Raw genomic sequence first — 16,852 nt, 5'->3', positions numbered from 1 at the left:
AAAAAATTATTTGCAACATGGATGTTCAAACACTGAAGCAGAGACCCAGAGAGGCTGAGGAATCGCTATCCTTGGAGGTTTTCCAGACTCAATGAACTGAGTCCTGAGGAACCTGATACAAGTCTGAAATTGGCCCTGCTCTTAGCTCATCCACATGATTCTTCCAACCAGAATTATTCTGTAATTTCACGTATTCTTCACTACCATTCAGTGTATTGAGTTTAGTGAATTTGAATGCCTCACCCTAGCAGGGTGTCCTTTTTTGTCTGTTCTCTACCCCTGTGGGAGAGTCAAGTGAGAGCATGGGATACTACAGGAAAATAGTAGTGTTTCTGGCATCCTGCAGTGCTGCAACAGGTTGGACTTGAGAAGCCAGGTGGACAAGGGGGTTGAGAAAATGTTTGAGCTGAGGGGGAGAACTGGGGGGAAAATTGAATGGCTGGGAGCCAGACAAGTGATCTAATTATCTTTTCATCTCAACTTGTACAGAGTAAACTAAAAACCATTACAGCAGCATTTTTTTCTTACACTGACTAGAACTGAACTTCTCTGAATTCTTGTTTGAATATTTGCTTTATGTTGACGATACACTATTTAAATGTTTTAAATTTCATAATAATTTGACTTTCACATTGTATGCATTGCAACATGGTGTTTGCCAGGAAGCTTACTAGTAATGTTTAGAAGTTTAAGAGATTTGGCAGTTGGTTTTCTTCTTCTGTTTTATTGTTGCATTTGTTTATTTCAGGATCTTCTTGATCGTGTGGAAGCTTTCCAACAACATAGCCAAAAACTCCTCTCTGAAGAAATGCCTAGCGCTGCAGAACTTCAGGAGCTGTTAGATGTCAGCTTTGACTTTGATGTTGATCTTCCCCAACTTGCTGAACTGCGGATACGTCTGGAACAGGCACGCTGGCTAGAGGATGTGCAGCTGGCTTCTTCAGACCAAAACTCCCTTACTCTAGATGATATGAGACGCCTTATAGATTCAGGTGTTGGATTGGCTCCCTACCCAGCAGTTGAGAAAGCAATGGCAAAGCTACAAGAACTCCTTACTGTATCTGAACACTGGGATGACAAAGCCAGAAATCTGATAAAGGCCAGGTAAAAGCTAAATCTTAGTGCTACATCTTACATTTGGCAACCTAAAACAAGCCATTGATACATTATATTCACCTGTGACCTCCTACTTTTTCTTCATTTGGTGGTGTATGGTACACAAAATATCACTGATCCAATTACAGGTAGTATTGCATGAAAATTCTTAGTGTTAGACGACCATGCTGTTTGTATTTTGTTCAAGAGGGGGGAAAAAGGAAGAGAGGGAGAGGTTAAAAAATAATAAAAGTAATTCTTTTTTAATAATAGGTTAAAAAAAAAAAGATAAAAGCAGCAAATGATGTATATAGTCCCAGTATGTCAAACGATGCTTAAGAGTGTAAGAAAGCTGAGATATCAGTTTAAACTATTTGATATCAATAACATTCCCCCAGGAACATGCCCTTTCACAGTAGTTCCCTGAACTGTTTTAAGATGGAAATACTGCTGAAGGGGTTCCCTTTTGTTGATCCAGTCCACCATGTGAAGGCAAATATTTGTGCCATCTTGAAGGGAGCGGGATGGTTGGGGAATGAGAGACTGAGGGAAAGCAAGACTGCTTCTTTAAACATCAGTGTTGGCTTGCAGTGCTTGTGGTGCTCCAGTATCATTGTGCAAGTCCTCCTTTTGCTACAAGGGAAAGATACCTCTTCCTTCCTTTCCACCTTCTTCATTCCCCCAGTGTCAGACAGCGGTATGCATGTCCAGGTGGAGGCCACACAGCTATATACCATTATTTTATGGACTTTTTCTAACATTGAGGAGATTTGTCCAGGTCAGTTTGTGCAGGGAGAAAGGAAACAAGCCAAATACATCCTTACTCAGAAAAAGTTTGTTGGTTTGACCTTCTGATTTAAAAACTAAGAAAGGGGGGGAATACAGTCTACTTAAAATTTAGAAAGGTGGCGCAAACTTGTATATGAAGTGTCTTCCCTCAATCTTCCTAACTTTTTTTTCAGCCTCATAATTATGAAAGCATCTGAGCATTTCTTACCCATTAATAACAGCCATGCTATTTTAAAATAATAACTTCATAAAGCATAAAACTGAAATAAGCTTGGGTTTACCCTCCCACTCCAAAATACAGATGCAGTTGACTTTGTATCTTTTTAAAACATCAGAATGAAATTGTAAAATGCAGAAAAGCCACCTCCTCCTTTTTAACTTTCTAGTGTAGAGTCTCTTAGCTGATACCATTTGGGGGTTCAGTGTGCTTTTGAGAATTCAAGGGACTATCAGAGAACTCCATTCAAAAGTCAGTGAATGTTAAATCTCCCTTAAGCCCAAATTTGTAAATATTTAGAAATAATACATCCTGCCAGGCCATGTTTAGTCTCACTCATTCTGTTGAATTTGCATTTTATTTTATCAAAAACAAACAAAAAAAGTGTTGTGTAGAAAAGTATAACGGTTTTCTTAATGTTTTTAGCATTTTTATTAAGAGTCTTTGCAAGCAAATACACATTTCTAAAAACCATAGCTGCATTATTCATGCAGTAGTTCTACAGTAAGCATCTCTAGTACTGGATAGAACATCTGCATTTGGTGTTGCCTTTTGATTTTAAGAAGCCAAATTAGTGAAAGAACTCCCAAGTGGATAGCAGCGTTTTAAATTCTGAAATATTTTATTTACATAGACCACGGCAGTCGCTGAGCAGTCTCGTGGCAGCAGTGAGAGAGATGGAGGAGATTCCAGCCTATCTCCCAAATGGTGTTGCACTGAAAGACGCGGTACAGAAGGCCAAAGATTGGTTGCAAGAAGTAGAAGCATTGCAGGTAGGTAAAATACACTGCTTAGTTTTCAGTGAGTGATACTAACGACTGTCAAATTAACACTCTGTCGTGTTGCACTTAGTGCTTCAGTATCCTACTGAATTGAGGATGCTTAATCTGTAACAACTGTTGCCTTAGGCATGGGGCAGTTACACTCCGAAGAATGCTATTATTTTTACTTCTGTTTCTGGGCCTGATTTATATTGCTTCACCTCTGCAGTTAAGTGATTGCAACAAATCTATAAAGGAGCTATTAACAAATCTTAAGTTTAAAACATACAATATTACAGAACTTTACCTTAAGGTAAGTTTTGCAGAGTCACTAGTAACAATGATCATATTACTTGTTGATCATACTTTTATGTAAAAAAAGTACTATCTTTGTAGAATTCTTCTAAAGATCAATTTCTTGTTAAATAAGGTTAAATGTTTTTCATGCTGGTAAAAGTCATTTTGTTAAGACTATTCAACAACTGTCCTAACTTAAAGGAATGTTTCTTATTTTCAGACAGTGGTTTTTTTTTAATGATATTAGCAAGCTAAAGAACAACTATATTGTAAAAGATGATCATCATCTTACTGCACTCCTATTACATACAGCATAGAGCAGATGACACAATCAAAAGTTCTCCTTGTTGACTCAGGAATAAACAAATCCCCTAAGGTATTTAAAAATCACAGACAGTATCTTCTCTCAGTCAGCATTTGCTTGGCTAAACAAACTGTTTTCTTCCAGGATCTTCTCAAAAAATAGACCTTCTTTTTCCTGAGCAGACAAGTGCAGTGTCCTTGCATTTTCTCCAGTTTTGAATGCACCTTTCTGGAGCCTGGCCAAAGCCATGCTCTGCTGTACTGCAAGTGAGGTCTCACCACGACCTGACATAAACATAGTTAAAACACCTCTTCTGAGGTGCCTTAGAATTGATTTGCTGTTTCCACAGCTGCATCATAGTGATATTTCAGATATCCTGTTTTTAAGAGGCTGTGTTTCATTTGTCCCCTTCCCCCCATCTCCCACCTCCCTCCCCCTCTTTTTTTTTATTTTTTTATTTTTGATGAGTTCCTGATTTATAGAGAAAATACTGTTTCTGTTGCTCCAGTCCTAATGGATTTGGTTGTTCTTGTATAATACCCGATTGTCCTCTGTATTAACAGCATCTGCCAAGTTTGTTTCATTGCTGTACTACATTAGAATCAGTTCTTTTTTCTTTGTTGCCAAGATCACTAATGAAATATTAAGGATGATCACTATCAAGGCTGTCCCTTGTTCTCTTGCTGTATGGTTGGCCTTTGATTTGATAGATTAAAATACTTGCTACAAAATCTGTAATTTTGTAGTAGTTAGGTCAGAAATGTGAGGTGGAAATTACTTGCATTCCTCCTCTTCTTCCCTCTTCTCCCCTTCCATTTTTTGAGGTTTCTTCCAATCTCATATGATTTCCATGTTTGCATTCTGAAATATGTCTTCAAACGAGCTGAACGCTGATGGCAGAGAGAGAACACAACTTTTAAACAGCTTTGTTTTTTTTTTAAAAAGATTCTTTTCACCTTGGCTTCTGGCAATTCTCCCTTTTTTCTGGAGAGTTTTCTTTGTGAATCCAATTTCCTTTCTTGCATTTTTAGGTTCTTTGCTTATTCTGCAGCTCAGGGGTAGCTTAACTCTCCTCTCTTCTTGCTGCCTATTTCCTCTGATATGTTAGCAGTACTGTCCATGTGGTCAGACACCGTGCTAGGTCCAGCCCAAGTGAGTAATTGTAGGCTAGATAGCCTCTTTGAAGTGCTTCACTGCTCAGGCTCGCAAGAACTGGTGCAAGGGACCAGTGGGACTGCACAAATCAGGAAAGGGTGGGACTGTGACGGCCCTGCCTGAAAATTCTGGCGTAAGTTGACTATTATTTTCATATTAGTTGTTCTCATATTTTCTCCATAAAGTCAACTCTGACCTGATTTACTGACATTTTCAGGTCAATCTGACCTCTCCTGGGGTTCTTGCATTGGACTTTTAGTAAAAAAAACAAAAAAAACAAACAAACAAAAAAAAAAAAACCCTTTTAAATGCGAACTTCTTGACTGAAAGAAATTTTAGATGTCCTAGCTTTTAAAATTTTGAAGGAACAAAATCCATGTAATACTAACTTTTGTTTGAGGGTTTTCTTGAGAGGGCTTAAGTGAATTGTTCTTGGCCTTCACTGATTCCTTATTTTGGTTTCTGATGTCCTGCCTACTGAATACGGAAAAATGTGTCTGTATGTACCAAGTATCTTTGCTTCAGTTCTGTGAAGATTTTAGTAAATGCCTGAAGTCATCGTGACTTCTTGGAAGTTCTTAGTATGTGTGCTTTTGAGTTTTGCTGCTAGTGATTTTGAGGTTGTTCTGGATGAATAATTCTTAACTTCAGTCCCAAATCACTACCTGTTTTAGAAATTACCTCTCAGTCCTACATTACTGCTGGACTTCTCATAACCATGTCATTTTAAATGAACAGAGGTTCCTTCTAAGGGGCACCTTGGATACTTTTCACTCTTGGTTTGCCAGGGACTGGGTTAGCTTTGCCTTCTGCGTGTATTTCAAAATTAATTTGGTTTTGCACTGTGGCGATTGTTAGATTCGGATTTGGTATATTGTTGGCAATTTTTTTTTTTAACTGTCATTTGGTAAGTGTTTTCTTTTTAATTCTTTTATTAGTTTTGTCTGTGTACTTAATGATTGGAGCATGAAAAGCTCGAGTGTCGAAAGAATGGGTATCAAAGTGACTGAAGTGTTCAAGTAAACTTCATTTTTACAAGCTCTACCTTCTGTTAATTTAAATGAGTTAATGTGATTCACAGAGATAGTGTGTCTTGTATACATGAAGCATCTCTTAATTTGTAATCTGGCAGGTTGGAGGACGTGTACCTGTACTAGACACGCTAGTGGAACTTGTCACAAGAGGCCGATCTATTCCAGTGCATCTGGACTACTTACCAAGGCTTGAGTCCTTGGTGTCGGAAGTTAAAGCGTGGAAGGAATGTGCAGCTAATACGTTTCTGTATGAGAACTCCCCTTACTCTCTTCTGGAGGTAAGAGATCTTGGCTCTGTAGATCACCTTTCATATCATGGCAAAAACACATCAGAGCTGTGGGTATTAATACATGAAAGAGCTGTAATTTGACATAAAATATTAAATATATTTGCAAAATATTTTATGATCATATTACTTGTCTTAAAGTAATTTCATTTTTATTAGATTGATCTATGCTTTTAATGTTTATTTTGAACTTTTTAAATGGTTAAGATTTAACTACACTTTCTATTTTTTCCATAATCACTGGCTAATAAGAGAGAATTGTGTGCCACAGTCTGACATTTTCGATATGAACGCAGGAATATTGACATGTTTGTGTCACTGAATTTACTGTAGTGCATCGGGCTTTAGACTGCAGCAGCTCAAGTGTGGGTTCGTATCCGATTCATCCACATCAGCTGTGGTGACAGCAAGGTCTTATGGCTGGGCTGTGATAAGGGTGAGACTGTAGCTGCTGTAGCTGGCCCTCTAAATCTGTTGCTGCATGTATGTCAACACCTGCAGTTTTTCAGCAATTGACGCTTTCTAGCCTGTGCTGAACTTTTTTTCCCTTTTTTTTTTTTTTTCCTCCCCTCCCCTCAAGCCTAGTTTTCTCCCTCAGGAGAGACTGGGGAATGTAATGCAGCCTGTGGAATCCTATACTGTTTCCCAAGGCTTGCAGCTTAAATAGAGTGGAGGCTATTCAATGCATCAGCAGTCTCTGTATATACCAGCAGTCTACACGAAACGTGCAGGTGGTTGCAGCCTTTTCCACTTCGTGAAGTTGGATTTTTGATCTTCCAGCTCTCCTTCTTTTCCAGATAACCTCCTCCACCCACCCCACCCCCAAAATCTTTGATGGGAAAAACTGCAGGAATCCCTGTTCTAAACAGTCATGTGTGGCTGCGTTAGGGCAGGATGAATGCAATTAAAAATGTTGCAGACAGTACTGCTTTTTCTGTCCGTTAGGTGTTGTGTCCCCGGTGTGATATTGGCATGTTGAATCTTAAAAGAAAGCAGAAGAAGTTAAAGGAGCCAGTGCCAAGTGGAAAGAAGAAAAGCACTAAGCTAGAGAGTCTGAGTGACTTGGAAAGAGCTCTTTCTGAGAGCAAAGATACTGCATCAGCGGTATGTGATTTAAGTTTGTTTGTTTTTTGAACTGGAGTTTCTTTTAAGTTGTTCTCCTTTCAGATCATTGGTTGTGTTTGCCTCTCTTGTGTGGGAGTGTTACCTTCTGCTCTTCTTGCTCTGCTTTTCTTCAGAAGGACTTCTACAGCTGTGCTTTTCTGTCCTTTTTTATGACTTCTCCAAACTGCACTTAGTGGAAAAATTCTGCGTTGTCTTTGTGCATACAGTAGCCTTACAGTTTGCAAGGCCATACCCATAACCTAACAAAGCACAGGAAAGTCAAAAATTGAGAGACAGTATTTTCCCTCTCCATGCTAAAACCTTAGTAAAGACAGCATTTTCCCAAGTCTGATCCTTTCACAGAGCATGATAACCCAGTGCCATTTGTAATTAAAACAAACACCATAAATAAGAAAATCTCATACATTATGAAGTCAGCAAAACACTAGTTCTGCATGGAGCTAACTTGGTCACTGTTTGATAGTAATGTGCTTCAGCCCAAAAGACTGAGTTCACAGCTTCCACCATGGTCAGATTAAACAATGTCCCATGAGAAGGTCTGTGGGACAGCAGTAGAGTAGCTTTGTAGGGTTTGAGTATAATTATTCGTTTATATGTGGGACATTTCAATTCTGACTTAGGGCAGCTACTTGAAACCCATATGTTAAGTTCTTAATTTTTGGCCTCTTTTCTTTGTAAATCCAGATTAATAGACAGAGAACCTAGGAAAGCTAGAAGAGGAGAATGGGTCCTTGGAATCATACATCCTCCTTCACTTTGACTAGATAAACTCTTATTGATAGTTGGGGTGTTGAAAGAGAAAAATATTCATGTGGACTTCAACCAGGAAAATATATTTTACTGTGTCAGATTTTGCTTCTGACATGAGGGAGACAAGAATCTTATTTATAGTGGAGTTTTTCTGGATGGTTTGTATACTTTTTACAACCAAACATTATAGCGGCAATGCTTAATAGCCTTGCTCATAAAATATTCTAGTATGCTGTGTACAAGTCCCATATCTGCCCACACCGAATGCATTTGTCTAATCTTTGCATAGCATAGTTTTCTCTAGTCATTGCATTTCAAAGCCATGATGTGCGATGTAAACATTTTGTGTATATTTATATGGCTGTTGCCCTGCATACTCTCCTGTATACTTTTGTTTTTATATATAAAATAAAACCATGGAGAATTTAATAGTTGCAGCTGCAGTTAATAGCCTTTATTAAAAACTGAGGTATATTGCTATCTTTAATAGTGGACAGTACTAAAGATTCCTGAAAAACAAACATGAGTAGATGTAAAAAGGGGAAACCACACATTCAGGAGCGCACCTAAATTTTACTCAGTGCTTACAGACCCCAGAGTAAATACATAGGTCAGTGTATGACCATGTGCATTGGACTCTGTATGTAATACAGGTATGAGAGATGCATTTGTATTCCTGAAAACGGCCAAGATATGTTTTAAGATTAAAAAGAATCACACTAGATATTTTGAGAGGCTTGTTCATGGAGAAGTATCTGTAAGCCTTATCTGCTCTCAATTCAGAAATTTGGTGTTTTAATGAAGGTAATATTTTTGTAGTACAAAATGAGAAGGATGTGAAGCAAAGAGGAAGGGAGTTAGGAGGTTATTTTTGCCAGGGAGTCTCTGGGCCTGATGAGACAATGGAAGGAAATCGTGAAGTCAGATCACTGTACATCCTCATAACTGCTTCACTCCAAGCATTCAAAGCTTTGAAGGGAGGCATGCAAAGGTGATGAACTTTTTGAACATCTGCAATACTTGCTAGCACATCTTAAGAGTGTGATTGTGTGGAGGTCACTCTGTTTCTAATGAGTAATGTTACTTTAGAAATAATCATCCAGAAATTACATCCCTTTCTTTGAACTCCCCTGTAGATGGCTACGCTTGGGGAAGCCCGATTAAAGGAGATGGAAGCGTTGCGTTCTCTTCGAGCAGCAAACGAAGTAAAGGTGCTGTCTAATGAAGAGGACGCAGAAATGAAAGTCTGTCTATGCCAGAAAGAGCCAGCTGCTCCAATGATACAGTGTGAACTCTGCAGAGGGTTCTTTCATACCAGCTGTGTTTCAGTGCCCAGCACTTTGCAGGGACCTCGTGTGTGGCTCTGTCCGCACTGTCATCGATCAGAAAAGCCACCTTTAGAAAAAATCCTACCGTTGCTGGCCTCCTTGCAGCGTATTCGTGTAAGGCTTCCTGAGGGGGATGCTTTACGGTATATGATAGAGAGAACTGTGAACTGGCAGCACAGAGCACAACAAATGTTATATTCAGGGAATCTAAAACTCATGCAAGACAAAGTTGGCTCAGGATTATTGTACAACAGATGGCAAGCCACAGCAGGCCAATTGCCAGAGACAAATAAGGTAAGATTGGGCTACTTCTGTGTCTCCTGGTTGTAGGTGGTATGTGGTCAGCAAGAACAGTCTGTAACACCTCTCTGGTTTTGGGGTCTTGGTTAGGCCAATTAATTATTCATACAGCATCTGCATACAAATACTGGCAAGGCAGATGATATCTGTAAAGCGATGCATAAACAAAGAATTAGGGTTCTGCCTTGTCAGTTAGCCAGGATGTGTGTGTCCTCCAACAATAACGTAGTGTTCTCTTTCTGCTGGAGTTCTGAGAACAATTACTCCTACAGGGCCTATTTTCCCTTCTTCTCTTCCCAGTTCCTATGTTCTAACATGACACTACTAATGACAGAGTGGCTGAAGCTATTGTTTCTAAGAGCACTCAATATTCGGTTAGTCTTTATATTCTTTACTTACAAGTATTTCAGTGTAATCTTAAATGTTGAGAACTAGTAACAGAAAAAAATTTTCATGCATTACAAGCGTAGCTCACAGGTAAGATTGTTTTTAGCAGGGTGCCTTCATCCGTTACTGCTCCTTCTCCTCCTTCTCACTTATAGTAAAAATCTCAAGCTGAATCTTGTGCTAATACTACTCTGAATTAAGCTACAGGAGGGGTTCTAGGTGTGATCTTGAGGGAGTTTCAAACTTCTTCAAGAAAAGAGATCTTTCAGCAAAAATGGAAGAGGAGTTGGGAAATGGGTTACATATTTCCTGAGATAATAAATGGAGGAGAAATATGAAATAGAAGGTCTGTGCAGCATAAGGAATATAAAATGCCCCAAAATGAAATGCTCTCCCTGGCTTTCACTTTTTGACTGAAACATCTAACTTCTGCTAGTCCAACCTTGTTAAATATAGTCTGTGTGTTTCTGTTTTCATGCTCAGTTATGTTAAAACAAAAAATGTGCCATGGATGCTTGAAAAGGTGTTGTAGCTGTTTGGTACTCAGATAACTTGGCTATACAAAGCTGCTTGTGTAGGCCAAATTTTTCAAATAGGCAAGCCTAATTTTATAAATTCAAGACTATATTTAGGCACCTAAGAGAATGTCTCAGATAATTTAAGTTTGAAAGTATCTTTTACTAGACCAGCTAGTGTAGTTGGAAAAAAAAAAAATGGGTAAGATTTTACACATTTAAGCTGATGTTTGGGTCAAAAATAGAAATGATAAGCTTCAAAGCTAAATAGAGTATAGATAACTTACAACAGAGAACTGACTGCTTAACTGGGCAGCTTATTCGCTTTGCCAATTAACTGTGCTGTTCATCTAGAGACAAAAAAACCTTACTTTATGCAGGGATAGCACAGTTTTACTAGCTCAGCATGGTATCACACAAATGCAACTATACCTCCTGAGAGCTAAAAGCTGTATAACCATTTTGTGTGGTCTGGAGCTCAAATTAGTAAAACCTGCTAAATCAAGGTAACTGTAGCAGAGCTAGTTCAAGTATCCTTGTGACCACATTTCCCAGTTGAGAAGTTCTTGGGAAGCTCAGTGATGACCACATGAGTCAGCCTGGGTCCTTTACTGAGCCTGAATTTAATAAGCCTTCCTGGAGCCAATAATACCGAGGGCAGTTCAGAGATACCCTGCTGGAGCCAGCTCAATAAAGGCTCTGAGCCAAAACTTAAGTCTGGGTGGACTCGGGTTCTTTTTTGTCCTGTCAATCGGGTGTCTCAGCACCGCTCTCCTGTCCTGTAGCAGTCATGTTTTTCCTGTTATCCAGGGTAATCCAATACTCTCGTTCCCCCAGAGAAACTTGTAACAGTAACCGCTGGAGTTGGGCTTCTTTGGCACTAGGCAAAGTGAAGACGTGGAGCATTTAGCTGAGTTTGAAAAAATCAGTTGAAAAACAGCTGTGAGCAATTGATGAGAGACAGATCTTGAAAGGGGCCCAGACTCTGCAGTATTGAGATAAACAATATTTTGAAAGGCATCCAGTGAGATTTTTACAAGTAGTTCAGCAAGTTAAGGACCAGCTGCCATTGACCATCCTTAGAACAGGCACCTACTATATCTAAGCTTATTTAGATTGAGCTCTTCTCAGTACAGCAGATTGGGGTTAAACAGTTACCTGCTGTGCAGTCTACCTCCAGTTACTCATTCCCTCCCTTCTAAGGGAAATTATCACCATCTCAGCTCTGCTGATTTAGAGACTAACCTGATGAAGAGATTAGCTGAACCACTTGACAGAAGTGGATTGGAATGAAGGTGCTGATAATTTCTAGCAGGGGGGAAGAAGGTAAGGATAGCATGTGGAAACAAGTAGCTGATGACAGTCATTATTCAGATATGCTGCAGCTGGAGTAATTCATCTGACTGTCTTATGTTTCAAAAATGCCTTTCTGATATTTTTTGAGTCCAAAACTGGCATTTGCTATCTTGCACTAGTAGCCTTTGCACAAGTGAATGCACGTTTCGCCATTGGCATGTCTTCTGTGCATGCTGATCTAACAGAAATGTGCTTCAAAACAGTTTGGTGTCTCATCAGATCAAGACAGATCATTTGGTGTGAGAAATCACTTCTTCATTGTACAGAACAAAAGAAGGAAACTGTAGAATCTACGTTGGGTCAGTTCCAGAGCTGAAGATCTTCCACAAATCAATAATTTATCCCTTAAGTGACTGTGTGTTGTCTCTAGTCTACTCTGCAAGGTGGTTCTTCTTTGGTAGAAAATGCTGCTGCATGCACAAGGGCTAGTTTGTGATGTCTGTGGAAACCACAATTCACAGTTAAGAATTTTGGCCATAAAGTTCCTTTTGCTTATTTCCAGGTTTAGGATGAAGGATTTATGTGAATTAGATTGAATGCATTACAGGAATAAAAGTTTAAGCAGTTCTATGATAAACAAGTTCTGATTCTGTTGCAATCTTTTGATGTTTTAAAATGAAATATGGAGTAAAAAAAACGCATTTTTTTTTCTAGGTTTCTCAGACAATTGGAGCTATGTCGTTCTCCATGCCTCGTGACTGGGATAACAGAACCATATATTTACATTCTTCTTTTTCTACAGGACAACACTGCATCCCCCTTCATGGTTTGTAATCTTCCACTTCATTTTTCTGTCTTTGATATGGGGGGTTGTCCTGGTTAGCAGGAGATGCTGACGTGTCCTCCAATCTCAGCTGGGTCTGCTAAGGAAAGGAGATGTGTGACTGTGCAGTGGGTCCGACTGCTTCTCCACCCCCTCAGCAGCTTTGGAACTTAATGTCCAGTTTTGACAGAGGGGGTAAATTTCTCAAAGTTCCTACATCTGTAATGAAAAGATGTGGCAAGGTAGGATAAGAGATACCAAAGCAGTGCTACAACTGAGAGAAAAACAGTAATTATTCAGCACTTATTCATTCCAAGATAGAGCAATTGGCTGGCCCCTTTCCACGTGCGCAGCACACCCTGGACCGTGGTGAGCCAAACAGGAGATATGGGAAAGGAAAATGGATGGGAGAGGGGAGGGAGAAAATATTGAATTTGTAGGAGCTGGAGAAGAATAACACAGGGAAGTAGTGTTGGAGACAACAGGATACTAACCCACCGGACACCAGTCCACATAAGTTTTGCTTACGGAACAACTGTCTGGGTCACAGAGACTTGAGTGTTTTCTTAGCTGCTGTGGCTGCTGGCGGAGTCCAGATTACTCAGCAGCAGGTTTTCCATGCTTCCTAGCTCAGAATTTGTGTATATCAAACTAATAGAGACATGCTACAAATGGTATCATGTTAGGACTGTAAGAACCTATTTATCATTTCTTTCCTCTCGGTACAGACTGCTGCTGCCCAAAGGACCTAGGTCTAGTCTTACCGTCCTGTTTTTTGAGTCAGGACTGCTTAGTCCATATCAATATTACACAAGTCATTTACTTCAGTTTAAAGTCGTGATTTAAACAAGGCAGTGCTTTCTCGTACCAAATTTAGCTTACAGGCCATGTTTGAGTTGTACTGAATACTATGTTAAAAAGCTGTGATTTACACAATGATTTTGACCTAGTGTAGCTATGACTGTCTGTTTCAAAATCCTATTGCAGAAGCTTTGTTAGCTTGATATTAGTAGTGGGTGGTGACTGTACAGCAGAAATCAGTTTTAACACTCATCCTCTCAGCTCTCCTTCTTCTGTTCTCATTTCTTGGCTTCACTTACAGATTCCACACAGCGTGTTCACTCATCCATTTGTTAGTAGTGAGGGGGTCATCACTTTTCTTTGCTGTTTACCTGCTTCTGTGCAAGCCTTTATCTTTCCTTTTAACCTTGCTGTTAAAAATGAGCGGTGAAGAGTGAACAGACGAGTTAATTTGTACACTTGCAGATCAAACAAAGTCTTTCACAGCTTTTTCTTATGTGCTACCACAGAAGAATTTTCATTATCTGTGCAGTTCTCATCAATGCTGACATTGAAGAATTCCTTTTCCTCTCTCTCCCTCTTTCTCATGATAGTCATTAGCACAGAGCTGGATGAGCTGATGATGGAAGCCCAGCTGCTACAGGTTTCTCTGCCTGAAATACAGGAGCTGTACCAGATCCTATTCACAAAGCAAAGCCCTGCTCCACAAAAAGAGGAGAGGTCATCAGCTGGCCCAGCAAATGAAAAGGCAAGTGTCTGGCAATGGCGATGAGATTGAGGTCACTTTGGGGTAGATGCTCTGCCTGAACTCATAAGCTTTACAATAGGCTTGTGCATGTGTTTGTACTTCCTTGAAAATCAATTTTCCTTGTTCAAAAGAGGTTAAGAAGTTGATAATTTAAAGAATTTGTTACAAAACTAGTGAGTATCTTTTTTTTTTTTATCTGATACGTTTCTGCAACTTGAATCTGCTTTTTGTCATCATCCTCTGTATTTAAATACATCCATTCCTATTCGAATGATGAAGCATGTCCTGTGAATAAGAGGCTTTCCTAGAAAGCTGCCTCAGACGCAGCAGACTTAGAGACAGGAAATGAGAATCTTTATTCTATAAATTTCTGTCATTTGAGTGTGACCCTACGCTTGGCTTTTAGAGTTAGGTATTAGTGCAAAATATTTGACAGAGGATGCTGCTGCCTTTTCATTGTGAGTGAGATGTGGAAGGGGAAGGCAAGCCAAAGAATAACAGAATATAATGAGTGTTACTTGTGTACTTACAGTTTTGTACTTATAATTACGATTTTGCCATAATGTCTTTCCAATAGAACGAGTGCTGCCGAGGGAAAAAGGATGGAATTAGTTATATGGAGAGAAAATTAAAAAGGCGTTTTGAAAGAGAGAGCTTCTGTGATGAGAAGAGAGCAAGGGTAAAACAAATGAGAACACCAAAAAAGAAGAAACTGAAACTGAATCACTCAAAGGATCTCTGCAATAACAGACTGGAGAGAGAGCGGGAGCGTCTTTTTGAGATGCAGCGTTCCAGTGAAAGCCACTTGTTTCCCTCAGATATGTCATTCTCTGAGCAGGAGGACTCTGAGGATGAAGATGCCATCTGCCCTGCTGTGAACTGTCTCCAGCCTGAGGGAGATGAGGTTAGTAGAGGCAAAGCCACTGTGGTGTACTGAATGCTGGGATCTAGGACGCTCAACTGCACCAAAATTGTTTCACTATATAAGTACTGTTTACAAAGAGAGCACGAGGCACTTCAGAAATCCAAGGTGGTCGTGCAGCAAAATGACCTGCCTCAGCCCCCTCTGGCAGGCACAGAGACAGCGTCTGCCACTGTTAGCCCACGTTTAGGAACTAACCTTCCCACCTTCTCCCAGAGCAGCTGTTCAGCGGGGAATGGGGAAGGCAGGTGGACATCAAAACATCTGCATGGAATTGGAGGAGGTGGGGGTGAGCAGACAGCATATTCATCTGTGCTCTTGAAACATGGGTGTAGTTAGACTTTATGGATCCTAACCTTTGTATGGACAGGCACAGTATCTTGGAGCTTTGCACAGGTCCTTCCGTACTGAACAATGAAAAAGAAGGACATCCCCAGACAACTGGGACGATCATAGAGAAGTTGCCATCCATAGCCTTGCTATAGGTGGGGAAGCAACAGGAGGAATGAGGGAAGTGTGCCCTCCTCTCAACTTTAGAGGAGCTGGGTAGCAGGAGTCCAGAGGATGGTGAGCATAAGGTGAATATCCAGCATTAGTCAGTTGTAGAATGGGACGTGACTTACTCATTTAAATAGATTAAAAGCACCAAAATAACTAATAAAAGCTGCATTTATTTGTTTGGCCCCTCTCTGAACACCAGTGTGTCTGTTCTTAATTAGGTGGATTGGGTCCAGTGTGATGGCAGCTGCAACCAGTGGTTCCATCAGGTGTGTGTGGGCATCTCTCCGGAAATGGCGGAGAAGGAAGACTACATCTGCATCAGCTGCACTGGGAAGGACTCTCAATATCGGAAATAAAACTCCCCGTAAAACGTTCAGGACTTGAGTAAAGAAGGTTATCAGTTTCTCCGCAAAACCACAGGGGCTGGTTTAAGAGCCAGACTGCAAATGGTGCTACTTCTATCCTCATGGGATCGTTTTCCAGAACTCAAAATAATTTTTGACACTTTTGTATTTTCCCTTGATCTGTTTGTGGTTGTTGAGGTTTGAAATGCTGACTGTTTAGCAGGGGTTTCCACCAATTTGGAAGGCATTTGAAACATGCACCTTTTATTGTACAGCATTAAATTACCTCTCTGGGATTTACCGGCATATTTAATTCAGCTTGGTTTAGGTGCAAAAAAACCTGCACCATGAATTTTCCAATAAATCCTCTTTTGAGGAAATCCCTGTTTACTCTGTTAACTCTTTGGAGACTTTAGTTTTTTTCCACTTTGTTTTTTCGTAGACTAGATTTATTTATCTGAGCAATAACTTCTATGTCTGGTTTCAGTGACTGGAATGACAATTCTGAACAGCGTGTTGCTTTTAGCATTGGTTGATGTACAGAAAGCAAATGTTAGATCCTAGTGTCACTGATGGCCCGGTGATGTAGAAGACAGAAAAAGCTCTGTAAAGTAATTGCCACAGCTGTATTTTGGCTTTCTCCTTTTTTGGGTAGCTTGTATCAAATGTTGCAGTTTATATTGTGGAATAAACCCCTGGTTATGTTATAAAATTAAATGTTGGTGTTTTTAGAGAGCTTGAAATGCAGTTTCATTTCCCTCTTGATTGATCTTAATACCATTGATGGATTCTCTTACTCAAGAGAAATCCCTCTTTAAAAAAAAAAAAAAATCCCTAAATTCCAAAGCCATGATATTTTCTTACCTTACTCATAAATTCAGATTTGGGAGGAGAAAGCCGAGCAAAATCTTACTCACACCAAAAGTACTTTTTAAAGTCTTTTTCAAAGCTTTTCCAAAATTGAAATTATTTACAGGTTGGGTGAATAACGGGTCAAAACTAAGATCTGTGATTTGGAGAATTCACCTAGGAAGGAGAAAGTGGGGGGCAGCTTCTTTTGCCAGCCTTGTCCA

General features: G+C 39.8%; 1 protein-coding gene across 1 annotated transcript in view; it reads left to right on the top strand.

Moving 5' to 3' along the window:
* The window catches only part of KDM5B (lysine demethylase 5B), a 61,093-nt gene extending 44,579 nt beyond the window's left edge, over positions 1-16,514 (top strand). The window contains exons 19-27 of the mRNA XM_026063764.1: positions 749-1,104; positions 2,736-2,874; positions 5,751-5,930; positions 6,885-7,043; positions 8,951-9,436; positions 12,355-12,466; positions 13,858-14,012; positions 14,590-14,916; positions 15,654-16,514. Of these exons, the coding sequence (XP_025919549.1) occupies positions 749-1,104; positions 2,736-2,874; positions 5,751-5,930; positions 6,885-7,043; positions 8,951-9,436; positions 12,355-12,466; positions 13,858-14,012; positions 14,590-14,916; positions 15,654-15,791 (2,052 nt within the window). The 3' untranslated portion in view covers positions 15,792-16,514. The remainder of the gene's footprint in view (positions 1-748; positions 1,105-2,735; positions 2,875-5,750; positions 5,931-6,884; positions 7,044-8,950; positions 9,437-12,354; positions 12,467-13,857; positions 14,013-14,589; positions 14,917-15,653) is intronic.
* The last annotated feature ends 338 nt before the right edge of the window (positions 16,515-16,852 follow it).

The sequence above is a fragment of the Apteryx rowi genome, unplaced genomic scaffold, assembly GCF_003343035.1.
Source record: "Apteryx rowi isolate R43461 unplaced genomic scaffold, aptRow1 scaffold_200, whole genome shotgun sequence".
NCBI lineage: Eukaryota > Metazoa > Chordata > Aves > Apterygiformes > Apterygidae > Apteryx > Apteryx rowi.
Note: the sequence above shows the minus strand (reverse complement) of the source record. Positions and strands in the feature narration are given on the sequence as shown.